Source organism: Bidens hawaiensis, unplaced genomic scaffold (genome assembly GCF_021521415.1).
Source record: "Bidens hawaiensis isolate Kalapana, Puna unplaced genomic scaffold, B.hawaiensis_p1.1 tig00032127_1, whole genome shotgun sequence".
Lineage (NCBI taxonomy): Eukaryota > Viridiplantae > Streptophyta > Magnoliopsida > Asterales > Asteraceae > Bidens > Bidens hawaiensis.
The window spans coordinates 137,704-160,167 of record NW_027495458.1 but is presented as its reverse complement, the minus strand read 5'-3'; the positions used below and the strand labels follow the sequence as shown (position 1 = coordinate 160,167).

At 33.5% G+C, this 22,464-nt stretch overlaps 1 protein-coding gene across 1 annotated transcript; it reads right to left on the bottom strand.

Moving 5' to 3' along the window:
* Positions 1-298: 298 nt before the first annotated feature.
* LOC143583110 (uncharacterized) lies at positions 299-15,467 on the bottom strand. Its single transcript, XM_077065509.1, has 5 exons — positions 15,450-15,467; positions 15,266-15,360; positions 4,703-4,839; positions 3,497-4,384; positions 299-780 (listed from the first exon to the last, which is right to left on the bottom strand). The coding sequence occupies exons 1-5, from the start codon at positions 15,465-15,467 to the stop codon at positions 299-301; spliced, it is 1,620 nt and encodes a 539-aa protein (XP_076921624.1).
* Between the last annotated feature and the right edge of the window lie 6,997 nt (positions 15,468-22,464).

The following is a 22,464-nucleotide window of genomic DNA, read 5'->3' as shown; positions in this document are numbered from 1 at the left end:
ATCGTATTATTATCCAAACTCCAATATACAAGAATTTAAAACCATAAAATTAAAAATCTTTAAATATTTTTTAAATTAGTAGTAAATATAAGCTAAATTTTTTTTAGCTAACATGGTGGGGAGACAACTAGTTTTGAGCTAACATGACGGGGAGACAATGGGTTTTAAGCGAGGATGGCGGGGAGGCGTCAGCAGTGGCGGAACCAGAAAATTCCAAATGGGGGGTCGTAATATAATTGTTTTACATTCGTAATTCCATGGTGTACACAACTTACTTTTTTTTACCGATAGCCGGCAACTAGCATCTTCGAGGTCCCATAGCTTGAAATCGCTGTAGAATTGCTTCATTTTCTACATTTTCAAAAATATCTTTTTCTACATAACACACCAATGCATATGTGAGAAAATTATCACCCATCTTGTTACGTAAATCAGTCTTGATAAACTTCAATGCGGAAAATGATATTTTGACGGTAGCTGTTGCAACCGGCAAGACCAAAGCCAACTCAACTAATCGATAGACGAGGTCATATGTAATATGATATTTCATCTGAACCATTTTCTTTGCAAGTTCCCCGATATCAAGAAGACCGAAAAAAACTTCATTGCTTTTCATATTTGAAATGTACCAATCAAGTTGTATCCTTAGTTGACCAAGCTCAAAGCCACTAAAATCATCCGAATATAACTCAGCAAGCCGTAGTAACTTCTCACGGTCAAAAGTTTGAAATGAGTCTCTAGGGTCAAGACACCTATACATGTAAGCAACTCCGAGTTTGCCTTAGTAAAACGCTCATTCATTTCATTAAGAAGAAGATCAACAATCTAGAATCATGTGGAAATAAAATATATAAAGTTTTCTAGAAAAAAATGTTATAAGCTGAAGTTTGTTAACAAAAATAAATAAGAATGAGGAACCTGATAAAAAATATCGGCGCGAAAACAATGGAGATATGTCTGTGGCTCATCATCAATTGTCCTTCTAACTCGCCGTGGAATGAGGTCTTCCATATCAGGCATATTAATTTCATTTTTAGAACAAAATGTGGTGACTTCATTCATTAGCTCCTCCCAGCCATCATCCCTGTATTTCTTTATATCATATTTCATATCTTCAATCAATCGAACCGAATTACCAATATTTTGATTTTTCAACTATAGGGCTTGTGACAAGTCATTTTTCTTTCTTAATAAGTTTACCATTAAATGAGCAATAAAGACAAACTCAAAGTTTTCCATTTTCTCAGCCATACTAAGCACAATGCCTCGAGTTTTTGCATCAGTGCCTGTAACATCTGCCCTGATCCGACCCGACCCAGGTACCCGTTTCTCTGACCCGATCTCTTTCTTTTATTATGTAATATTTATACTTATATTTTTACTTTTAATAATAATATATATTTTCCTTCCCGCCTCTTTCTCTCTCTTTCTTTCCGCCGTCCCGTCCCTCTCCTTCTCTCTTTCCGCCTTCTTTTCCCTCTTGTCGCCGTCCCGCCCTTAAGCCTTGTTTCCCTCTTTTTCTTCTAACTCTTTTGTTCCTTCCCGCCTAAGGTTGTCTGCGCAGACCCCTTGCAAGGAAGCCTGCGTGAAGACCACCTGTTTCAGCGATTCGCGAGACGAACTCTTCTCGCAGCGCGCTAAGAATTGTAATTCTTCTCGCAGCGCGCTAAGAACGGTAGTTCTTCCCGCGACGCGCTAAGGATTTGTAGTTCTTCTCGCAGCGCGCTAAGAATCGTAGTTCATCCCTCGACGCGCGAAGAATTATAGTTCTTCCCGCGGCGCGCTAGGAATTCTAGTTCCTCCCGCGGCGCGCTAAGAAATGTGATTCTTCCCGCGACACGCTTAGAAATGTAGTTCTTTCCGCGACGCGTTAAGGTTGGTTCTGTCTGCCTTCGCGCTCGCGCTCTCTTGACCTTCTGTGTCTGCCTTCGCGCCTTAGCCTTCTCGCGCTGAACCCTTTGAGTTTTCTTCTGTTGAATCTAGCCGTTGCTTTTGTGTTGTCTTATCTTCTGAGCTGTTGACCTAATCTGCTTTATGTCTGAAAAGCCACTTTTGGCGCAGCATGCGCACCAACCCCATTGGTTGGCAGAAAAAGTGACTGACATTATCTTTTGAGATCTGCTTTTGCCATGCTTGACCAGTACCTTTATCTGACCCGCCCATGCCTTTTTACTGTTCCCTGACAGCTTTATCTTGCCCCCTGCAGCTGCCATATCTTTTGATATCTTTTACTTACTTTTGATATCTTTTGTTATCTTTTGTTTTGTCTTGTTCTGTTTGTCTTGAGATCCTTTCCCCTTTTCTAGGGATTGTGTCTCCTAGGGTTTTCTCTATAAATAATAATAGTAATATTTTCTTAACACTACACACACAAAACACTTAATCTCTCCTGTTCTCTTGCCCCTTGCTCTCTCTGCCGTCTTCCTCTCTGCCTCCGTCTTCCTCCCTGTTCTGCCCTGCTTTTCCGGTAATATATATAATATATATAATAATTTACTTATTAATTATGCTAACTTATAATCAAGACTTAAATCAATTCATTAAAACAATAATCTTATTTATAGGTTAACTTGTGCTTGTTTAAAGTTGGTTCTTGCTTTATCTTACACCGCATCGTTTATCAAGTGAGTAATCTCGTATCTAATCCCTTTTTATTTTTAATGTTTTGGGATGTTCATGTGTTCATACAAACTTAGAGTCTTAAACTTGTTTATGAGCTTTAGTCGCGCAGTATCCCATGTGTTGAGGACGTTTACTTGGCTGTTTATTTGTATGTGTGTATCATTAACCGCTTTGTTCGGCCTATTCCGAAGTTTTCATGGATCCATTAGATGAACACGGGAGACCTATCGTTTACGGTTTTCTTTGTTTACACTTGCACAGATGTTTTCTCGTTTTTGTGCTCAATTGGGAGCACGGATTGAACTATGAACTATGAGCTATGATCTATCTAGGCTTGATCACAATCTGATTGCACCCTTGTTAAACACCAGACATACACGTGTTGCGCGCAGATTTATGATTATCTATGTATTGTATTAAACTTGATTTCTCACCAACACGCAAGTGTTTGACGTTTATTTTAACACATGTTCAGGTTTGCTGTAGCTACTTTTGGAGCTTGTGGACACGTAGGACGTTTTTACTTTTGGACCTAGATTAAAATGTATCAAGACAAGTTATTGCTGTTCGAATATTATGATTTATAATATATTGATTTATGATGATTTATGTTATCTTGTGTTTACCCTGCGCGTGCGCGAATGAATGTATTTATTAAATATTGACACCCAATAGTGTCACGAGTAATGAAACAATATGTGGCGCCCCGATGTATAATCCGCCTTTGGTCGGGGTGTTACAGTGCCCTCTCTTGATAAAGCAATAAGCATTTCTCTCACTGGTTTCCACAAGTCTAAAAGTCGAAGTATAGTTTTAAGATAGGAACCCCAACGAGTGTCACCGGCTCGGGCTAAACTCATTTCTTGATTTTTACCTTTTCCTGTACATACTTCACCCGTCTCAATTCGTTTCACAAAATTATCATGTTGTTTTTGTCGAATCAAATCTTTCCTTTTACATGAAGCTCCAACAATATTCACAATCTTTGTAAGGTAATCAAAAAAAGAGCTTACAGATGCATATTCAGATGACGTGGCCACGACTACCAATTGTAACTGATGTGCAAAACAATGTATATAAAATGCACATTTATTTTCTGCTAAAATTTTCTGCTTCAATCCATTTAGCTCCCCACGCATATTGGAAGCTCCATCATAACCTTGACCTCTAACTTTAGACATTGTTAAATTATTTTTTGCAAAAAAATTATCAATAGCACTTTTTAGAGATGATGCACAAGTGTCGGTAACATGCACTACCCCAACAAACCGTTCAATCACTTCTCCAACATCATCCGCATATCTCAAAACCACTGCCATTTGCTCTTTTATAGAACAATCACGAGACTCGTCAATTAAAATAGAAAAAAACTTATCTTTAATCTCGTTCACGATAATCTTTCTTACCTCTGCAGCACATGCATTAACTATTTCTTTTTGGATTTTAGGCGAAGTCAACTGATTATTTCCATGTGATTTTGAATTAAACGCCTTATTTACTTCATCATTACGTTCACAATACCATTTGATAAGTTCAAGAAAATTACCTCGACTATTAGAGCTTATAGACTCATCATGCCCACTAAAAGCCAAACCTTGTTTTAAAAGGAATCGAAACACATCAACAACAGCGGTTAACCGAACACGATAAACAATCTCATCTTGCTTACATTGTTGTGACAATACATTGTCTAGATTGTGCCTTTGATCTTTAAATAACTCAAACTGAACTCTAGCATGATTATGTCTACTATTTTGACCTCCTTCATGATCACGAAAATTTTCAATTGCCGTTTTCTAGTTTCTAAAACCATGGTTGATAAAGACTTCATCCCCGTGTTTACCGGTAGGGAACAAATAACACCACAAACAAAATGCCGCATCTTTTGATGCACTATATTCTAACCAACAAAAACGACCAAACCATGTTTTTTGAAACTTTCTCAATTGTCCAAAAATTTGTGTTTTGGGAAAATTATGACCTTTTGGTTGGCAAGCACCTTTCGTTATATAACGTCTCCTTACTTCCTCTCGGATATTAATTGAATAATCATTAATTGGTTTGCGCAAGGCTGGGTCACCAACAATTTCATCTTCCGATACTTCAACTTCTTCTCGACTTCTTTTATTATTATTTTCATTGGCATATGGCGAACTTGATGGAGTCTCTATACTTGATTTGGGTGTGTTACCAAAATACTTTTTGATAGAAGCGTTTCTACATACAAAATTAATAAAAATTAATTATCGCAATCAATTATATAAAAAAATAAGTTCCATATTATATCATATATATTAACTGTTCTTGTAAACAACTACATAAAAGACAACAACGCAACAAAATTCCTAATTTCTTACGGTTAAATCATAAAGTATTAACATACTACATAATAACAATTAGTTAAAATAAAAACTAAAAACAAAAAAGCTATCTTACTTCATATTGTCTTGAGAGCTAGGGCCACAATAGAAAAAGAAATACCAAAAAAGTGTAAATGAGAAGTTGTAACATAAGAGTGACGGCTGAATTCTGATTTTGCTCTGCCCTATGTCAAAAGTGAAAAATAAAGTATCAATAAAATATTAGGTTTGAATATGGACTTATTAAAAAAAATTAAATTGATCATTTAAAGGGCCCACATTCCTATAAACCCATTTAAAAATACAGTAAATAGCTTCTTAGTTCTGCCCACAAGCCACAACTCATGTCGTCTTCTTCATTCTTCATCATAGTTCACAGTTTTGTCGGACCACCACCTGCCGAAAATTCTCAAATACAATATATCTACTTTTTCTTTTTGACTTTAAGCACTCTGTGAGAGATGATTGAGAGGGTCAAACCATTAAAAAAAATTACCTACTCCGATCCGCTGTAAATTTGGCCGGACGGAGGGTCAAGGGACCCTCCTGACCCTCCCTTAAATCCGCCGATGGGCGTCAGGTTTTGAGCTAACATAGTGGGGAGACGATGAGTTAATAAACATGTCGTCTCGAACTTCTAACGTAGATGCGACAACGAGTTAATAAGAAAACAAAGAGGGAATTTGAATTTTTAGATGACATATTTAGAATTTTTCTCTTAAAATAAGATATTTTGAGAATTTTCCCCGATTAATATGTATCTTGTTTTTGTCTATTACTTTTTTTTTCACCTAACTTATAAAATTCAAATTGAAAATTTTTGACCTTTTTTTTTTCACTTCAGACGCCAAACTTTAATTTTTTGTCGTTTCTGATGGTAGTTTAACGAAATTGAACCGATACCCGCTGCAACGCGTCGGCTTAAGGCAAATAAAGACAAATGATTTGGATTCTTTCGGGTTTACGGCAAGATAACCAGCGGATGCGTTATGGTTTCTTAGCGAATCAAATTCGAGCCACCGCAAAGTACAAAATTTACAACTTGTTGAATTGGACATTTATATGTTACTTTAACTGACCGTTTTGTTTTATTATTTGTAATCATTATAATTTCTGCTTAGTGATATTTCATCATTAGTTTAACCTTCTACATGTTAATATTAGAAGACTTAATTATTTGGGTCTAGTGGAAATTCTTAGTCATAGCTGATAGTATATATAGGAAACGGTTTCAATTTGAATCCAATTGAAACTGCTCAACCAAAGCCCGGTGTTAAACCCAATCAAACCCAATCTTTGATTTTCTCTCAAATCGCTTCGAACTCATACCACTTCTAATGTATCGCTCTTGGGTTCAAAGAAATTCATAGGTAAAGGAAGAGGTGTATAAAAAAACCAATTTCAAAAATGGTTTCAGCACGATCTAATTGTAGGGTTAGAACCTACTCAAATGGTTCAAACGCAAACTTAACCAAGGAAACTTGATGTGTCACTTTTTTAAAATTGGTTTGAACCCATAACGGTTTGACTTATGTAAACCAAAATCCAAACTGATTCTAACCTAAACTGGTTTAAGTAAAAAACCAAAATTTGTACACCTCTAGTTAGAGGGTCAACTAAAGATTTTATACTATTAATTATATGTATTTGAATCGTATTCGCTACTCCAAAAAGCGTCCCGCTCTTCATATAACCTGAATAGATAAACGAGATCTATATATCTTCCAACAAATCCATAGCTATCTATATAATAGAATATTAGAACATGTTGGTTCTTTTATAATATAAAAAGTCAACTATAAACACACTACTAATTAATGCATTGTGCATGTGAGCAACACTTGTGCTTGAATGTTTTATTAAAAACAGAAATAGTATTTGTGAAGTAAACACATATAAACCCTCAAAAAGTTTATTCATTAAACGTATTTTTGGATTTGAGAATTAGGATGAAATTTGTATGATTAGGGTTGAGGGGACGGTATCATTTGATTCTAACTTGTTTAACAATTTTTGTATAAAATCTCATTCTAGCTCGAACATGTATAATCATGTAAAACGAACACGGATCATACAACTGACTGATCTGAACTAGATACGTTATTTATAAATATGTTGTAAACAAGTAAAACGCATCGTATTTTAATCGTAGTTTGTCTACAACCCAACCTTTATAAACGTGTTAATATGCATGTTTTTTTTTTCATTTTCTTTCAAATATTTGAAACTAATAAGTATCTCTTATTTTATAAATAAAAAAATCAATGTTTACTAGGTTTACTATTTATTATATATCAGCTATTTATTAAATAATATTGTATTTTCATGAAGACCCATGTACTGACTCGTGTAGTACACTGGTCTCAAACTAGTATATTATACAAAGAAAAAATACCATGTCACTTGTTAAACACTTCAACTCACTTAAACTTTTGTTTCTAAACTAAAATCCCATTTGAACTTTTGTTCGTGCCGCAAGATCCCTCCTATATTTGTTTTTACGGTTCGAGATCTACTACAAATTCATATAATGACCCTAAGAGCATTCTAATCCAACTCTTTATTTTATGTGAGAAGTGTTTTTATAATTTAAAGAATAATTCAGGGTGTTGTGAGTGAAGAGCTTTTATATTTTAGAAAAAGTAGTGATTTTTCTGTATATTTGAAAAGCTACTGTTCATCCCTTATAATTTTTTAATATATTTTGAAAGTGGTTGTGAGTGAATGAAAGAGAAAAGGTAATGATAAAAGGTATAAAAAGTATTATTTAATTGAAATAGAGAGATAAAATATAGTAAATTTTAGTGTAATTTTTTGTTTAGAGATAGGGTGTGGGATGAGAATGCTCTAATTGGAAATTTTGGAAGACGACAAATAAATCGATTTTTTAAGATAACGTCACTATGGATTCACTGATCTTGGAACATCTCAAGCTTTGGCTTATCTTTGGATTAAAAATAAGTCTCCGTTCAAAGTTTAAACTGAAATGATTGGTGTGATTTCTTCTTTTAAACATGTTTATATGTTGTTTGTGGCTCTAGCAGCTTGGTAGTTTGCCGGTTTAATAAAAGTTATCGTTAAAAAAAAACATGTTATATGTTCGCTTCTTGTTATATCGCTTCGGTGGTTGGGCATAGTGTTAGTGTATGGTGTGATATCCCACCTATATTTGTTTTTTGGTTCAAGATGTGTTCAACATTCATAAACACGTCACCGGGGATGAGAATAAAAAGATGATGGTTAGGTCGATTATTATGATGGCATGTTGGTGCATTTGGAGAACTCAGAATAAATGTTTTTTCTCTAATATTCCAGTGAAAATTAGATGAATATTGGACGATATTAAAATTTTAAGTTTCTTATGAATTAAAAATAGGGCTAGAAACTTGGATTTTGAATGGAGTAGACAAGGAAAGAAGGTTAGCTAGATAATTCTAGAAAATATTGTTTTTGTGTTGTTTTGTTGTCTGCTCTTTTGCTAGTGGGGTGTTTGGCTTATGTTAATGAAGTAAAAAAAACATGTCTTAATATAATAACGTGAAAATTAAGTTATGGAGCGGAGGCGCATGATAAGAAGCAACACAAGCAACCGCTAAGTATGGTGTAGTGCATGTGCGCCACGTGGCATTTGCAGGAGTAATCTTTGTAATGAAACCAACCGTCTGGATTTCAGCAGGTTATTATCAAGATAAAATGCTGATAAGACAAAATCCTAAACTGCTAATCCTGTGCCGCATAATATCATTCGGGGCCCACATCCACGTCCGACGTGGAATTTGGCCGGTGACCCTACGTAATTTGGGTCTCTCATGAATTACGTCAGCACTAATATAATACAGTCATTATTTTAAAATTTTAAATTTTAAATGTTATTACCAAACCTTTATTCTAAAATATAAGATCTTATTGTTACATTACTATTTTTCTTATTGTTACATTACTAAACCACATCAAATGACGTTAAATACATGATATGTATCCAAATATCAACTTGATTTTTAACTTAAAAAATCATAACGTGCAGCCAAAATCCACACGACTAAGTACGTTCAAATGGGTCAAAATATTATCACTTCATACAATCAACCATATCTAAGGAATGAAGCCTTGTTCATGTTCGTTAGTTTAGCATTAAACTCGTTCACGAACGGTTCAGAAACGCTAACCGAATGGATAATCTTGCTCATGTTCGTTCATTAAGGAAGTGAACTAACTTCTTCATGAACGCAAACGAACATGTACTGTTTGAAGGAAGGGGGGGGGGGGGGGGGAGATTAAAAGGAAAAAACAACGTTCTTAGTCCAAAACATTAGACATAATCAATCATCTCAATTAAATATATAGTTAGGCAATTGAGATGATGATGATGATGATCCCCCAATCGACGGTTTTATTATGATAATGTCAACGAAACACAAGTTAGACTTGTTGTTAGCTAAAGTATACTTTATAAAACAAACCACTAAAGAAACAAACTGAACATAAATACTAAAATTATAAAACTTGAATGTTAGATTGATCATTACAATCAAAATATTGTAAAAAAATATAAACAAACCTTTAACTAACGATCATAAACAAACGAACATAGATGAACACATTAACGAACGTTTACGGACACAACCTTTGTTCATGTTCATTCATTTAACTTAACGAAAGAAATTTCTTATTCGTGTCCGTTTATTTATTAAAGGAACAAACGTACACGAACTTCTTGCCAAACCGTTCACGTTTACAACACTAACCAAATCTCAGATAAACTAACCAACTTATCATTAACTAATTCCACTTCCATTATTATTAACGACTGGTTCAACGACCACTAAATTACTTTTCCTATATGTGACCATTTGAATAACACAAACAGGCCAACGCTGTCAAATGACTATATTATCATTGTGAACCTTTTCAGAAGGATCAACTCCATTTTAATCAACACATTACTTAAAGTTTCACACACACATAAATATACCTACAAAATAACCATTTCACATTAGCAACTAAACTTTCTTACAACTTTAATTTGTTGTATAATTGCGTACCTGGATGATGAATTCAAATCAATGATAGGTTTGGTTTCTTGAATAATTTCCTGGATTACTCTCTAAATCGTGAATCACTTTCAGATAAACCTATTTGCAGATTACACGCAATGATTTATCGGATAAGACAGAGAAATCTGTTGATGGAATTGAATTTTATTGTTTCTATGAATTGATGAAGAATCAGAGAAGAAGTACCCGTCATCTCTTTCTATGCGTTCGATGGATTAAAAATTATCCAGGGAATGACAAATATATATTACAATTCCCTTATCAGCCCAAATAAACTAATTAAAAGCCCATTTGTTATTACACTTAAGCCCAAGTATAAAATTAAACAACAAAGCCCAAATAACATTATTGTTAAACAAGCCCGCACTCCCGTGTCACCTAACTCGTTTAATCTCATAACGTTATTTCCTCCATCGACAAGTTAATCCAATAACACTAAAATATCCAACAATCCTCCCCTATTTTAGTGATATCCATGATTAACTTAACCATCGTCATAGAAACGCAAACGTATGCATATATGAAAATGTCCTACGGATTGAATTTTCATCTTAGTAAATTGCACGATCCAGATATTCGAATATCGGGGTGTCCTATGGATTGAACCCTTGCTATCCATTTGAATACTTGAAGGCAAAATACACATACGTTTATAAATCCAAATTCCACATGACACAATATTTTACTAGCCTGTGTCCTAATCCTTCAAAGAATATATTAAAGCTCAAGTCCAAAGCTTCTTGAAGCGGCTAAACTTCATATTCTTATAGGTAGTTCATTATTCTCGCACCCGCATTACAATTTATCAATGAACTATTAAGAAGTTATACTTCAACCTATTTTATCTCGCGGTTCCGAACACAAACCTTGGGATGCTCATGTTATTGTGTTCCAATATCTATATGTGTCACACCCCGACTAGCACAATGCGGAAGCGTAAAACAGGAATGTAACAGACACCTCTGGTATCCACAACATTGTTTATAAAGAAACATTACAAACTAATTTACATTATATTACATTGATATATCTTTCTGTTCAAACTAGGTGTTACAACAAAATACGTTCGTTTAACTATTCTATTCGCACTATAACCTTGCATCTATTCACATGGCATCGAGCATGTTCCACAATAGATAGCACGACATCACTTTATTCCAACTTCGGTAATCCTGAAAAGCAGTTTAAAACGGGTCAACTACTAGAGTTGGTGAGTTTCACAAGTTTCAAGAAAACAGTTATGATTATTCACAAGTTAACACTTGTAAACATGATATAAGTATGCATGTATGTAAATGATGTAATTATGCTAAGCTACAGTGAAGCCTTGACTGTATGTACTGTGTGCATCCATTTCCCATGCTCAATCAACCACCGTGGCTCCCCTTCCGCCGACAACATGCCCCGGTAGCTATGTCTAACACTACATAGCCTGCATATATAAGTATGGTCATGTGCAAACGGCGCTATGTGACACGGCAACCAGGCCGATTCCGTTTGGGTTTGTCAAACCAATAGTACTATTCACAAGCCACATGCTCGAAGTTAATCACTGTGATCGTGGGGACTTTCGTGTGTTAGCACTTAGATAATTCACATCATTACAAATTTCAGACATGTATACATAATCAAACAAGCTTTTCACCCCGAAAGTTCATAAAACTGTTTAAAGAGTGGGGTCATGAAACTCACTGTTTAGTAGATAATCAGTAGCACGTCGGTTCGAGGTTTGTATAACTTGCAATCACGGTTTCCTATAATCAATATTATAATAATGTTAATATTTTAATATTATTATAATCTCAATACTAAACTGGGCTGTATAACTAATCTAGATATAGTTAGAATGCCCAGAAAGTGGCAATAGGCTTAGATTGTGATGTTGTTCAATATCTAATACTTAAAACCGAACTTGGCTCAGTTTCCCGTTTTCCTAGCTGGACCAAGTTGTTCGTTTACGCGTTCTGAAAACAGTTATGGGGAAATAAGCTTGGGTAAATGTGTTGGTTAATAAAATGATTAAGTTATAAAGAAAGATCACATATTGGGGTCCCGGATTAGCTACGGGGCCCGTTTCCGTTTATTCAGTTTGGTTTGAGAAGAAACGTGCACAATCTATCCAGATTGTCCAGATTTCTCATAAAAAGGTTCGTTTTTACTTAATTAATCCAAAAATATGATTTTTGATCACTCTTGATGTTTTGATATTCCCGCAGGTTCGTTAATTGCGAACTTACCGATTTTTATTAAAAATTGAATTTATTTAATCTTCAAATTAGCATAATTAATTAACCGTTAATCATTAAATTATGAAATTTAGCCACTTATCAATTAAAATATGTAGATTTTTATAAAAATATTTCTAGAATTATTTACTGATTTATTAATTTATAAAAATTCATTTTATCAGCTATATTTCGCTTGAAAATCGTCTGTTTATCCAAAAAAATTTCGAAAAATTCCAAAAAAATTCATGAATACTCAAATTATGTCCCAAAACAACCTGTATCAATTCCAGAATGTAAAAAGCTCGTGCAATATTCTTTTTGGCCCAAATTCGGCTATACAAATTCACACGAACGCATATGCACAAAACACCCTTAGACTTCTCCAAATGATCCAAAATTCATATGTGATCAAAATAAATTAAATCTAAGTTCCCTGAAAAATTTCATAATTTTTGAAGCATTTTAACTATTTTTACCCATTAAACGTCCCAATTCAATAATAAATTCGCCAAATATTCTAGGTTGATCGAAAAATTACCAAATTTGGACAGGCACTCAATGATATGGTCCCTGATGTCCCTGAAAAATTTCAAGACCTAAAAATATGCACATCACAACCTTAACCTAAACAGCCCGTAAACGAGTGTTTCGGCATTACCTTAACGGTTTTGGTTCGTTTCCGCCTTTCTAATCAACTTTTCAAGCTCTTGTGCTCCTATGTAGGCTAGATACATGTCATATATCACAAACCAAGCAATTTTTCATCAACATAACATCCCTTGAGTTAGGGTTTCGGCTAGTGCACAAAAACGAACTTTCGAACCTTAAAAATGCCGTTTCAACCCTTTAATCCGTGTTTATGGCCAAAAAAACTATCAAACCAGGTTCCTTACCATGTGTATGATCAAAAAAAGTTTATCGACCATTTTTAGGATTTTTACATGGTTAGGAATGATTTTTGGCAATCAAACTATGTTTATATGGTATTAATCAAGTTTAAACGAACCAAAAATCGATTAATTATGATATTTTTACCTAGTTTCTTGCTGGTTTTTGATGGAGAGCAGGCTGTGGCCAGATTTTTCATGAAAGTGATGTTAAAAAATATCTTATACTTATTATATATTTAAAGGAAAACTTAGGGGGGGGGGGTTTCCCCTATTGCGGTGCCCCAAAGGTGGGGTCCATGGGCCCCCCCTCTCGTTCATTTGTCTCGTTTCTCATGCCCTTACGTGAAATCCTGACCCCAAATTTATTTTGGGTTCGGTTTTTGGCGCGAAAAACTTATCAGGTGCGTCAAACAGTGCGAAAACGAGTGTTTTTCTGCTAGTTTTGTGTAAAATTATAAAAGCATACTATATGTTTGTAAAAATCAAAAATATTTTCACGGATCGCTTAAAACATTTCAAATAAGTGTTTGGTAAGTCTTTTTCGGCTTAACGGATGATACAATGCTTGGTTTGTAACTATCTTTCGCGTTTAAATCTATAGCGGGTAGTTAAACGAGCATGTTTTCGTTTAACTTGTTTGCTATCGAACTAAGGCCATATTACCAATATTTTAGCTTATATTAAACGTATATCACTTATAGATGCCCCCCCGGGATATCTGGGTCATAACCCGACCCGTTTGGTTAATCGTTCGTTTGTTACGCAAAAGGCGTTTATTTGCTTAATCGATAAATACGTACTGAGGTGTACCTTGTTTTGGCTCAAATGTCACAATATGACAAGCTTTCCGCATTGAATTCAGCATCTAACGTTGTATTAGATGGGAATTGGGTGTCTTGACATATGATATTAACGTACGGACTTTAAACCCATCCCCATGACTGATAGGTTCACGAGATCTCTTCCTAACTCTTTAGTTAGATCATCAGTCAAATTATACTCATATATTACAAACTCAACTGATATCACACCTTGCACGATGAATTCATACGTATAATATATAACCGTCTAGACTTTCCATTATACATCTGACTATAACCCATAGTCAGCACTATCCCACCTGATAGATTTTGGTGATATCGGTTTTACCACAATAGAATTTCATAACTATAGTTTCTTAGCCATTCAACCACTTTATCAGTTGTTGCAAATGCTAGAAACTCACATTCCATTATCAAGTGATGCAAATTCATTCCTTAATTACCTAAGAAATGAAACCTCCCCCATTCATTTAGTTATACAACTTGCATCATAATACCATTCGAAAACTGAAGGAAAACTTGAATAACACAACATAGTACATGGTTTTTTTCAGGTACTTAAGCAGTTTGTTTACTGCTTGCTGGTGTTGAGCACGACTAATTACTAGCATATCTGCTCAACTTATCCACAACATAAACTGTCCTTGTGCTAATCATAGCATACATTAAGTATCCAGTTAACTTTGAATATACTAATTGTGAAATAGAATCTCCTTGATTAGACATACATTTGATATTAGGATCTATAGGAGTGCTATCCGAAGAATAATAAAACCGATTGAATTTCTTCAATACTTCCTCAATGTAATAAGATCGAATCATAGCTACCATTGTTACTCTCTTTTATTTTTATACCTAGGATAACATCAACCTCCCCCAGATCCTTTATATCAAAATAGAATATAATAACTACTTTGTCTTATTATTCACTAGAATCTGAGTAATATATCAAGGAATTGATCATTTCCATTAAGATTCTATTTTTCTTTTCATTCTAAAATAATTCACATGACTTATCCTAGCATGTCACAATTTAGAACATACATGCTTTGAGATAATGATGTCATACAAACTGATTCAATACCAAACGGGACATTAATATTAACTTTTAAACATTTCCTTTAAACAAATATCCGAATCCAAAAAATTCCATGTCGAGATAAAGATAAACTTATCCGACTCAATAACATGTTTAAAACCATCAATTATTTATAACACAGACAAGAGGTTCTTTAATCACTAAAACATACAACACGTAATCCAAAACAAATATTTTCCACAAGTAAATACAAGCCTTCAACCGGTTCAAATTCTTCAAACCATTTCAGATCCTTGCATACATGACTCGTATCACCCGAGTCTACCCACCATGCAAGCATGTCATCCTGTACACAAGATAAAGAAATAAATGACAAATAACTCTCAACCGAATTATTATTAGAAACCATTGACCTTTTTAAGTCCAATAACTAACCTGAAACCCGGGTTTCATTTATTTCACACCCCAAAGGGTTTCTTGACTTGTATACCTCTAATGGACTCGTAGCCCATTAACCATTGTGTGTACCATACAGACAAATATTTTAACAATATTTCTATTTCATTCAAACTATAAAATAAACATTGTTTCTTCGACTCAAATCCAGTTTTTGTGTTTTACAAAACATTAACATGTCCCGATGATTCATTGAATCAACTATAATCTCATACGTTTTTTTAAAATTAAAGTAGAGTTAGTAAACATACATTTTGAAGCATTTGGGTCTTTCGACCCATTTTGACCCGCCTTATTAGGTTTGTTTCCACCCGTAACCTTCACTATGTAATCTTTCTTTAGGTGTCCCAATTTTTCACATCTCCAACAAAACAACTTGGATTTTTCAAAAGTTTCAATTTTCAAATCATAAAATAAAATAAATGCTCATAGGACTGAATCTAGTAATAAAAACATTATACCATATTCTTGCAATTTAATCATTTGCAATCAAAGTTCGATGCAACTGCCACTTATCTATTCTTTGTGCATTCTCAAAAGGAAGCAATCCTAGATAAGTAGTGTTAACGATCTCCATCGATTCCACTAATTTGATTATATGGGAACCAACGAAATTATTAAAATCACAATTTAAGTTTAGTGATCTATGCATATCTTTTCACTTAAATATATTCCAAAAGTTCAGTTTCATAATTTTGACTATTTCAATACTGATTTATGCATAATAAAATCCAAATGCATTAATTTAGTTGAACCATACTGATCCAACCATTAAATCTCCATCCATCAAAATGCTCCAGTTGTTCTAATCGTTCTTTTCTTGAACAGACTTGTTCTGATCAATATCTCAAAACAACTTTAGAAACAAATTAAGGGTAAACCGTCAAAACCCAATTTTTGTAAAAACCTTTTGGAAACACATCCACATATTATTTATTTTATTCCATTCAAAAAACCACATACAATATTTTCGTACGAACTGGCATACCAAATTTCAAGAACCAGAAATCAAAGATAAATGGAACCCAGATCACGTTGACCAAAATTAAAATAACTGAACCCAAAGTTAGTGGCCAAAATCAATTTGTTAATTATGAATTGTTTATGGCAGTTACATCAGATATTTTGAAACCAAATTTCCATTGCATACATATTTTTTTATAATAACATGGTATATGCAATGGAATCGAACCCAAGATATTAAATTCCAATGCCCTTCGGCACTTCCCAAACAATAATTCATGAGACTACCAAATCATGCAATTAATAACTAATGACCAAAACAAACCCAAATAGGTTTATCTTTGTTGTATAATTGCGTACCTGGATGATGAATTCAAATCAATGATGCAAACCTGTAATCTTGTTTTCAATATTGGTTTCTTGAATAATTTCCTGGATTAATCTCTGAATCGTGAATCACTTTCAGATAAACCTATTTGCGGGTTACACGCAATGATTTATCGGATAAGACAGAGATTTCTGTTGATGGAATTGAATTTTATTGTTTCTATGAATTGATGAAGAACCAGAGAAGAAGTAACCGTCGTCTCTTTCTATGCATTCGATGGATTAAAAATTATCCTGGGAATGACAAATATATATTACAATTCCCTTATCAGCCCAAATAAACTAATTAAAAGCCCATTTGTCATTACACTTAAGCCCAAGTATACAACCAAACAACAAAACCCAAATAACATTATTGTTAAACAAGCCCGCACTCCCGTGTCACCTAACTCGTTTAATCTCATAACGTTATTTCCTCCATCGACAAGTTAATCCAATAACACTAAAATATCCAACATAATTTACATGAAATAACATTAGCATATAAAATGTAATGGTCTAGACTTGTATGTGCTTATTGTCCATGATTTACTTACCTTAACCCGTAGGATCACTTGAACTTGAATTGTTTTGCCGACTCGTCAATCCCCAACCTTCAACCTAGTTAGGAGAATTGATTTCAACCCAAAACATGTTAGCATGCATATATCACAACTTAAGATTCAAACCCTCTTGATCATGTTAAACCTTTTAGCATATAACACCATCAAATGAGGTTACATGAAATTCAACCACGTCATCTGTATACATAGCCACCATGAAAATCCCAGTTTTGAATGATTTAATACCAAATTATGAACATATAAAGGAACACGGGTTTTGGATTTGAGATAATGTCATGCTTTGGTTTAGGTTGCCAGTGACTTGTTCTATTGAGTGATATTTAGCTTCCTTAAGGTTCACAATTTGTTTATCCTCTTTGGGAGGACCACGTCTAATGGATTAAGTTCCTTAGGATTTTGGGGTTCAGTGACCTCTAACGTGTCTTCTTCTTCCCAAACATCATCATCAACCAAATGTAGTGATTTTGTAGGTGGAATTTCATCGAAGGATGCATTGAGGGATTCTTCCACATCCCTAGTGAATTTGTTTAGGATCCTATATGCTTTGCTAGTAAGGGAGTATCCAAGAAAAACACCTTCATAAGCTTTTGGATCAAACCTAGTCAAGTGGTCCTTTGCATTTAGGATAAAGCATTTACAAACAAATATTACTAGGTATCTTAAGGTTGGTTTTCTTTCCTTGAAGATTTCTTAAGGGGTTTTTATCAAGAATTGGACTTACTAAAATTCTATTTTAGATATAGGTTGCGATTGTTACAACATCACACCAAAACCGTTAGGGTATAGATTGTTCAACAAGCATTGTATTACTCATCTCTTATAAAGCTCAGTTTTTCCTTTCTACTATCCTATTGGATTGAGGAGTTCTAGGAGTCAGAAAATTTTGGGTTATCCCATGCTTGTTACAAAATAAAATGGCACTTCCTTGTTAAATTGTTTACATTGGTCGGTACGAATTGAAATAGTATTACCCTGTTGTTTAATATATATTGCCTAAAATTTTGAATTTTTCAAATACTTTAATTTTGTGTTTAATAAAAGATGTCCAAGCATATATTGAAACGTCATCAACAATCATTAGGGCTGTAAACGAACCGAACGAACACGAACAAGGTCATGTTCATGTTCGTTCGTTAAGAAACTAATGTGTTCACGAACACTTAACAAACGAGATTTTATGTTCGTGTTCGTTCATTAAGGAAATTAATGTGTTCACGAACACAAACGAACATAAATAAAATCGGCAAAGCCTAAAGATTGAAACTGATGTATTCATCAATGTGAATAATGAAAGCCTGTAAACAAATCGAATGAACACGAAAAATGGCATGTTCGTGTTCTTTCATTTAACTTTAAAAGAATACAGACACTTAATCAAACAAATATTTATGTTCATGTTCGCTTATTTAAAAGAGGGCATTTGTGTTCGTTTGTTTAAAATCTAAACGAACATAACTGAACAAAGATAAACAAACATACATCAACAAATGTAAATGAACACAAACAAACATTAACAAGTTTGGCTTAAGAGCAATTAATTTACTCTATTCAGTCTTGAGTTTGAAGATTTCATCATCTTTAATTTGTTCATTATTTTATCATCCATTTTGAAGTTGCCAATTAACTCATTCATTATAGTGTGTTGAGATCTTTTGATTCTTCAATGATATTGGTCACCTTGGTTCTCCAGTTTCACCTTGGTTCTCAAGTTTTGATATAAAGCTCTTTAGAATTTTCCTGACATAATTTTCTTACTAGTAAAGGTAGTAGCAATGAAAACTATATAAAAAATAAATAAAAATTTGGAGCGGTTTTAGTGAGTACACTACTGACTTATATTTTAAAATTTGATATTAAATTGTCTATTTTTATTTTAATATGGTTTTCTTATGTTTTGACTACTTATTTTTAATGTGGTGTAGTGGTAGAGAGTTTGAGTTTTTAATGAAAACTCAAGTTTAATTTCTACTTACAACACTTTGAGAGAGACATGGGTGGCTCAATGAAGGAAGACTGGGATCTTTGTGATCTCCAGTTCGATCCTGAGGGCATCTGGCTTTTACCATCAGTGGGCTTCGGATGGGTGGGTTTCCCCCAAAACTAAAGATAACTTGAAGACGCTTATGACTAAGTTTATTTGTGACCTCATAGAAGTCAAGACACTATTCAAGAAATAAACAAAAAGATTAAATCTTTTTCACCCCACAACTTGGGTCGCAACCCCAACTTAGGTCACAACCCACTTTTTTAATCTAAAATTGTGTTGTTTCTTTGCTTTCAAACAATTTGTTTTTTATATAAATTTATTTTTATTTAATAATTTGTATTATTTAACTTATTTTAAAAATCTAAAAACACAATCTTTTTTAGTTTATTTTTATGAACATTTTGATATCAATTTTATTAAAAACGGAGCACTTTAAAAAATTTGTCTTTTTTAATATTATTATGTAAAATTTTGTTTTGTTAATAGTTGTAAAAACTCAAGGTTTTTTTCAATAGAATTATGATATTATCTTTTTAAATGATTTTTATACTTAAAATAATATTGTATAAAAATAAATATTTTTATTAGTTTTAATAAATTTTATAAAATAAATTAAAATCTAATAAGATATATGTATTAAAATAATTAGTTTGGGTTTGCGATAAAAGTGAAAAGCAAGGTTAGGTTGGGTTGCGTGGGTGGAAGAGAGAGAAATTATTTTTTTTATTCATAAGCTAAGTTGGATTGGGTTGTGAATAAAATTAGTTTAAGGGCTTCGTAAGCCTGGGTTGGACAAGCCATCAGTGGCCTTTTGCCATTGAATCACTCTATACGGAGTACCTAAGCATTTTATGTTTGTTGGCCGCTAAAGAAAAATTTAAACAATTCTTCTGTTGATTTTTTTTTCTGTTCGCTGAACCATCATCATCATAACTCCTCAGATTTTCTTTATAATTTACTTTTTATTAAACCAACGAATAGGAACCGTAGTCACAGTTGTTGAGAAGAAGATATTTTAGTGATGTAACATTTATGGTTTCCCAGGAGACAAATTATGTAATACAACAATTATCATTAACTAACTAAAAAAAATACACAATGTTATTAATTGTACGTTGTTGTTTCTAAACAACGCCACCAAATGACCAAATCATTAATACCTAACATTTATCCGTATTATCCAAGTGATTAGACGCCATCACGTAAGGGGGCAACTTATATTTTATATTCATTAAACTTTTTTTTCTTTTATTTTTACGTTAGATTAGATTTTTAGTGATTCTTGCATATTTTTAAAATAGCAAACTATAATTAAACTTTTATTTCAAAAGTTGTGTTACTTTTATAGTCACAAATCTTGACATGACAGTTATTTTTCAAATATTTTCCTAAAAACTTTCGATACGACTTGAAACACGATATATAAATGATATAAATATAAGCAAGTTTTGAGTTTTTATATCTGACCCGCTCAATAAATGGGCAATTCTCAGATTAACATGTTTAACCTGTTTAATTAGGGCGACTGGTCAACCCGCAAACCTGTTTTTGACCTGCTCGACCAATTATTACAACCGACATACCCGGGTAGCACGTTTACAACTTGATAAATGAGTTAAAATAGTCGTGTTTGGGTTCTCGATTTTGAGTGTGTACGCGTTAGGTTTGATGTTTGGGTTCTCGATTTTGAGTGTGTACGCGTTAGGTTTGATGTTTTTGTTACATATAAATAAATATATTTAAAAGCGTGAATGTTTATTTTGAAACTTGTATATTACTTTTGAAACAAAGTGAAGTTTAACGACTTGGTGGATGTGAAATTGTGAATAGTACTCGCCTCGTTTGAAGTTAGCTCGACCACTTATTTCGTGTTTAAAACGTTGTAGTATTTCCATATTCCGTATACCTTTAACAAGTTAATATTGATTAAACTTCTAAGTATGGTTGTTAAGAAGTTAATATTGATTAAACTTCTAAGTACGGTTGTTAAGAAATTATACAATAAGAAATGTAACATTTGAGTATTAGGTATATTCTTTTGTGATCGATCTTATCCTTATGTGGTTGCAAATTAACCGTTGCCCTTTATCGACACCCGATCTTAAACGCACCTTAAAGCTTATTCAAAATATAGGGGGTGTTTGGGATTGCTTATTTTCACCAACTTATAACTTATTAACTTTTTGAAAAGTAATAAGGCGTTTGGGATTACTTATATTGTGAAAGAAAAAAGTTTTATAAGTTAAAACTTTTATAACTTATTAACTTATTGATAAGTTATAAGGAGGTAAAATAAGGAATCCCAAATACCCCTATAATACACTCAACTACAGTTATAAGTTCAATGTGATTCAAAATGACAATTATAAGAATGTATAAATGAAATAAGTATAAGTTTCTAACTTCAAAATATTATTTATTGTCACTAGTATTATTTTTCATTTATTAAAAGATAGTAATTACATCGATACCAAAGGCAAACGGAAAACAACCTATTTCGCTAGCCCTTTTTAGATAGCAAAATCAAATCATTTTAAAATATTATTCGTAGATCGTTTAGCCATAACATTACCATGCATTACCCGTTTGATAACTCCACAACTAAATATGCTCATGCAAACTACTACTGGTAGTTGGACAAGTAGCATCTAAATGCCAACCCACTACAAACCCGTAATTTTTTATAATGTCGTTACATGCCCATCTGATAAACGAATACCCGTTTCAAATGTTTTAAGTTTTGAGTTTTTTTTCCCATCTTGCAAAGTCAAAAACATACATGTTATTAATATTTCCTCATTAATGAAATTGAAAATATTTTTTTTAAGTTCTAAACAGACATTTAGACAAAACCTGAAGAGTGAAGACATCAGCCTATTGGGCCATAAGTACCTCTTGGACCAATTCTGGACCAGGTGGTGGTACACTGGTACCAGACTACCACTGGTAGGTAGGCATGTTCAAAACGGTTTGGGACTAGGAACTGGAACCGGTTCCTAACCGGTTCCTATATTCAAAACCCCCTTTTAAACCGGTTCCAGGCTTGAACCGGTTAGGGAACCGAACCGGTTCTCCCACCCTCGGACCCCTAACC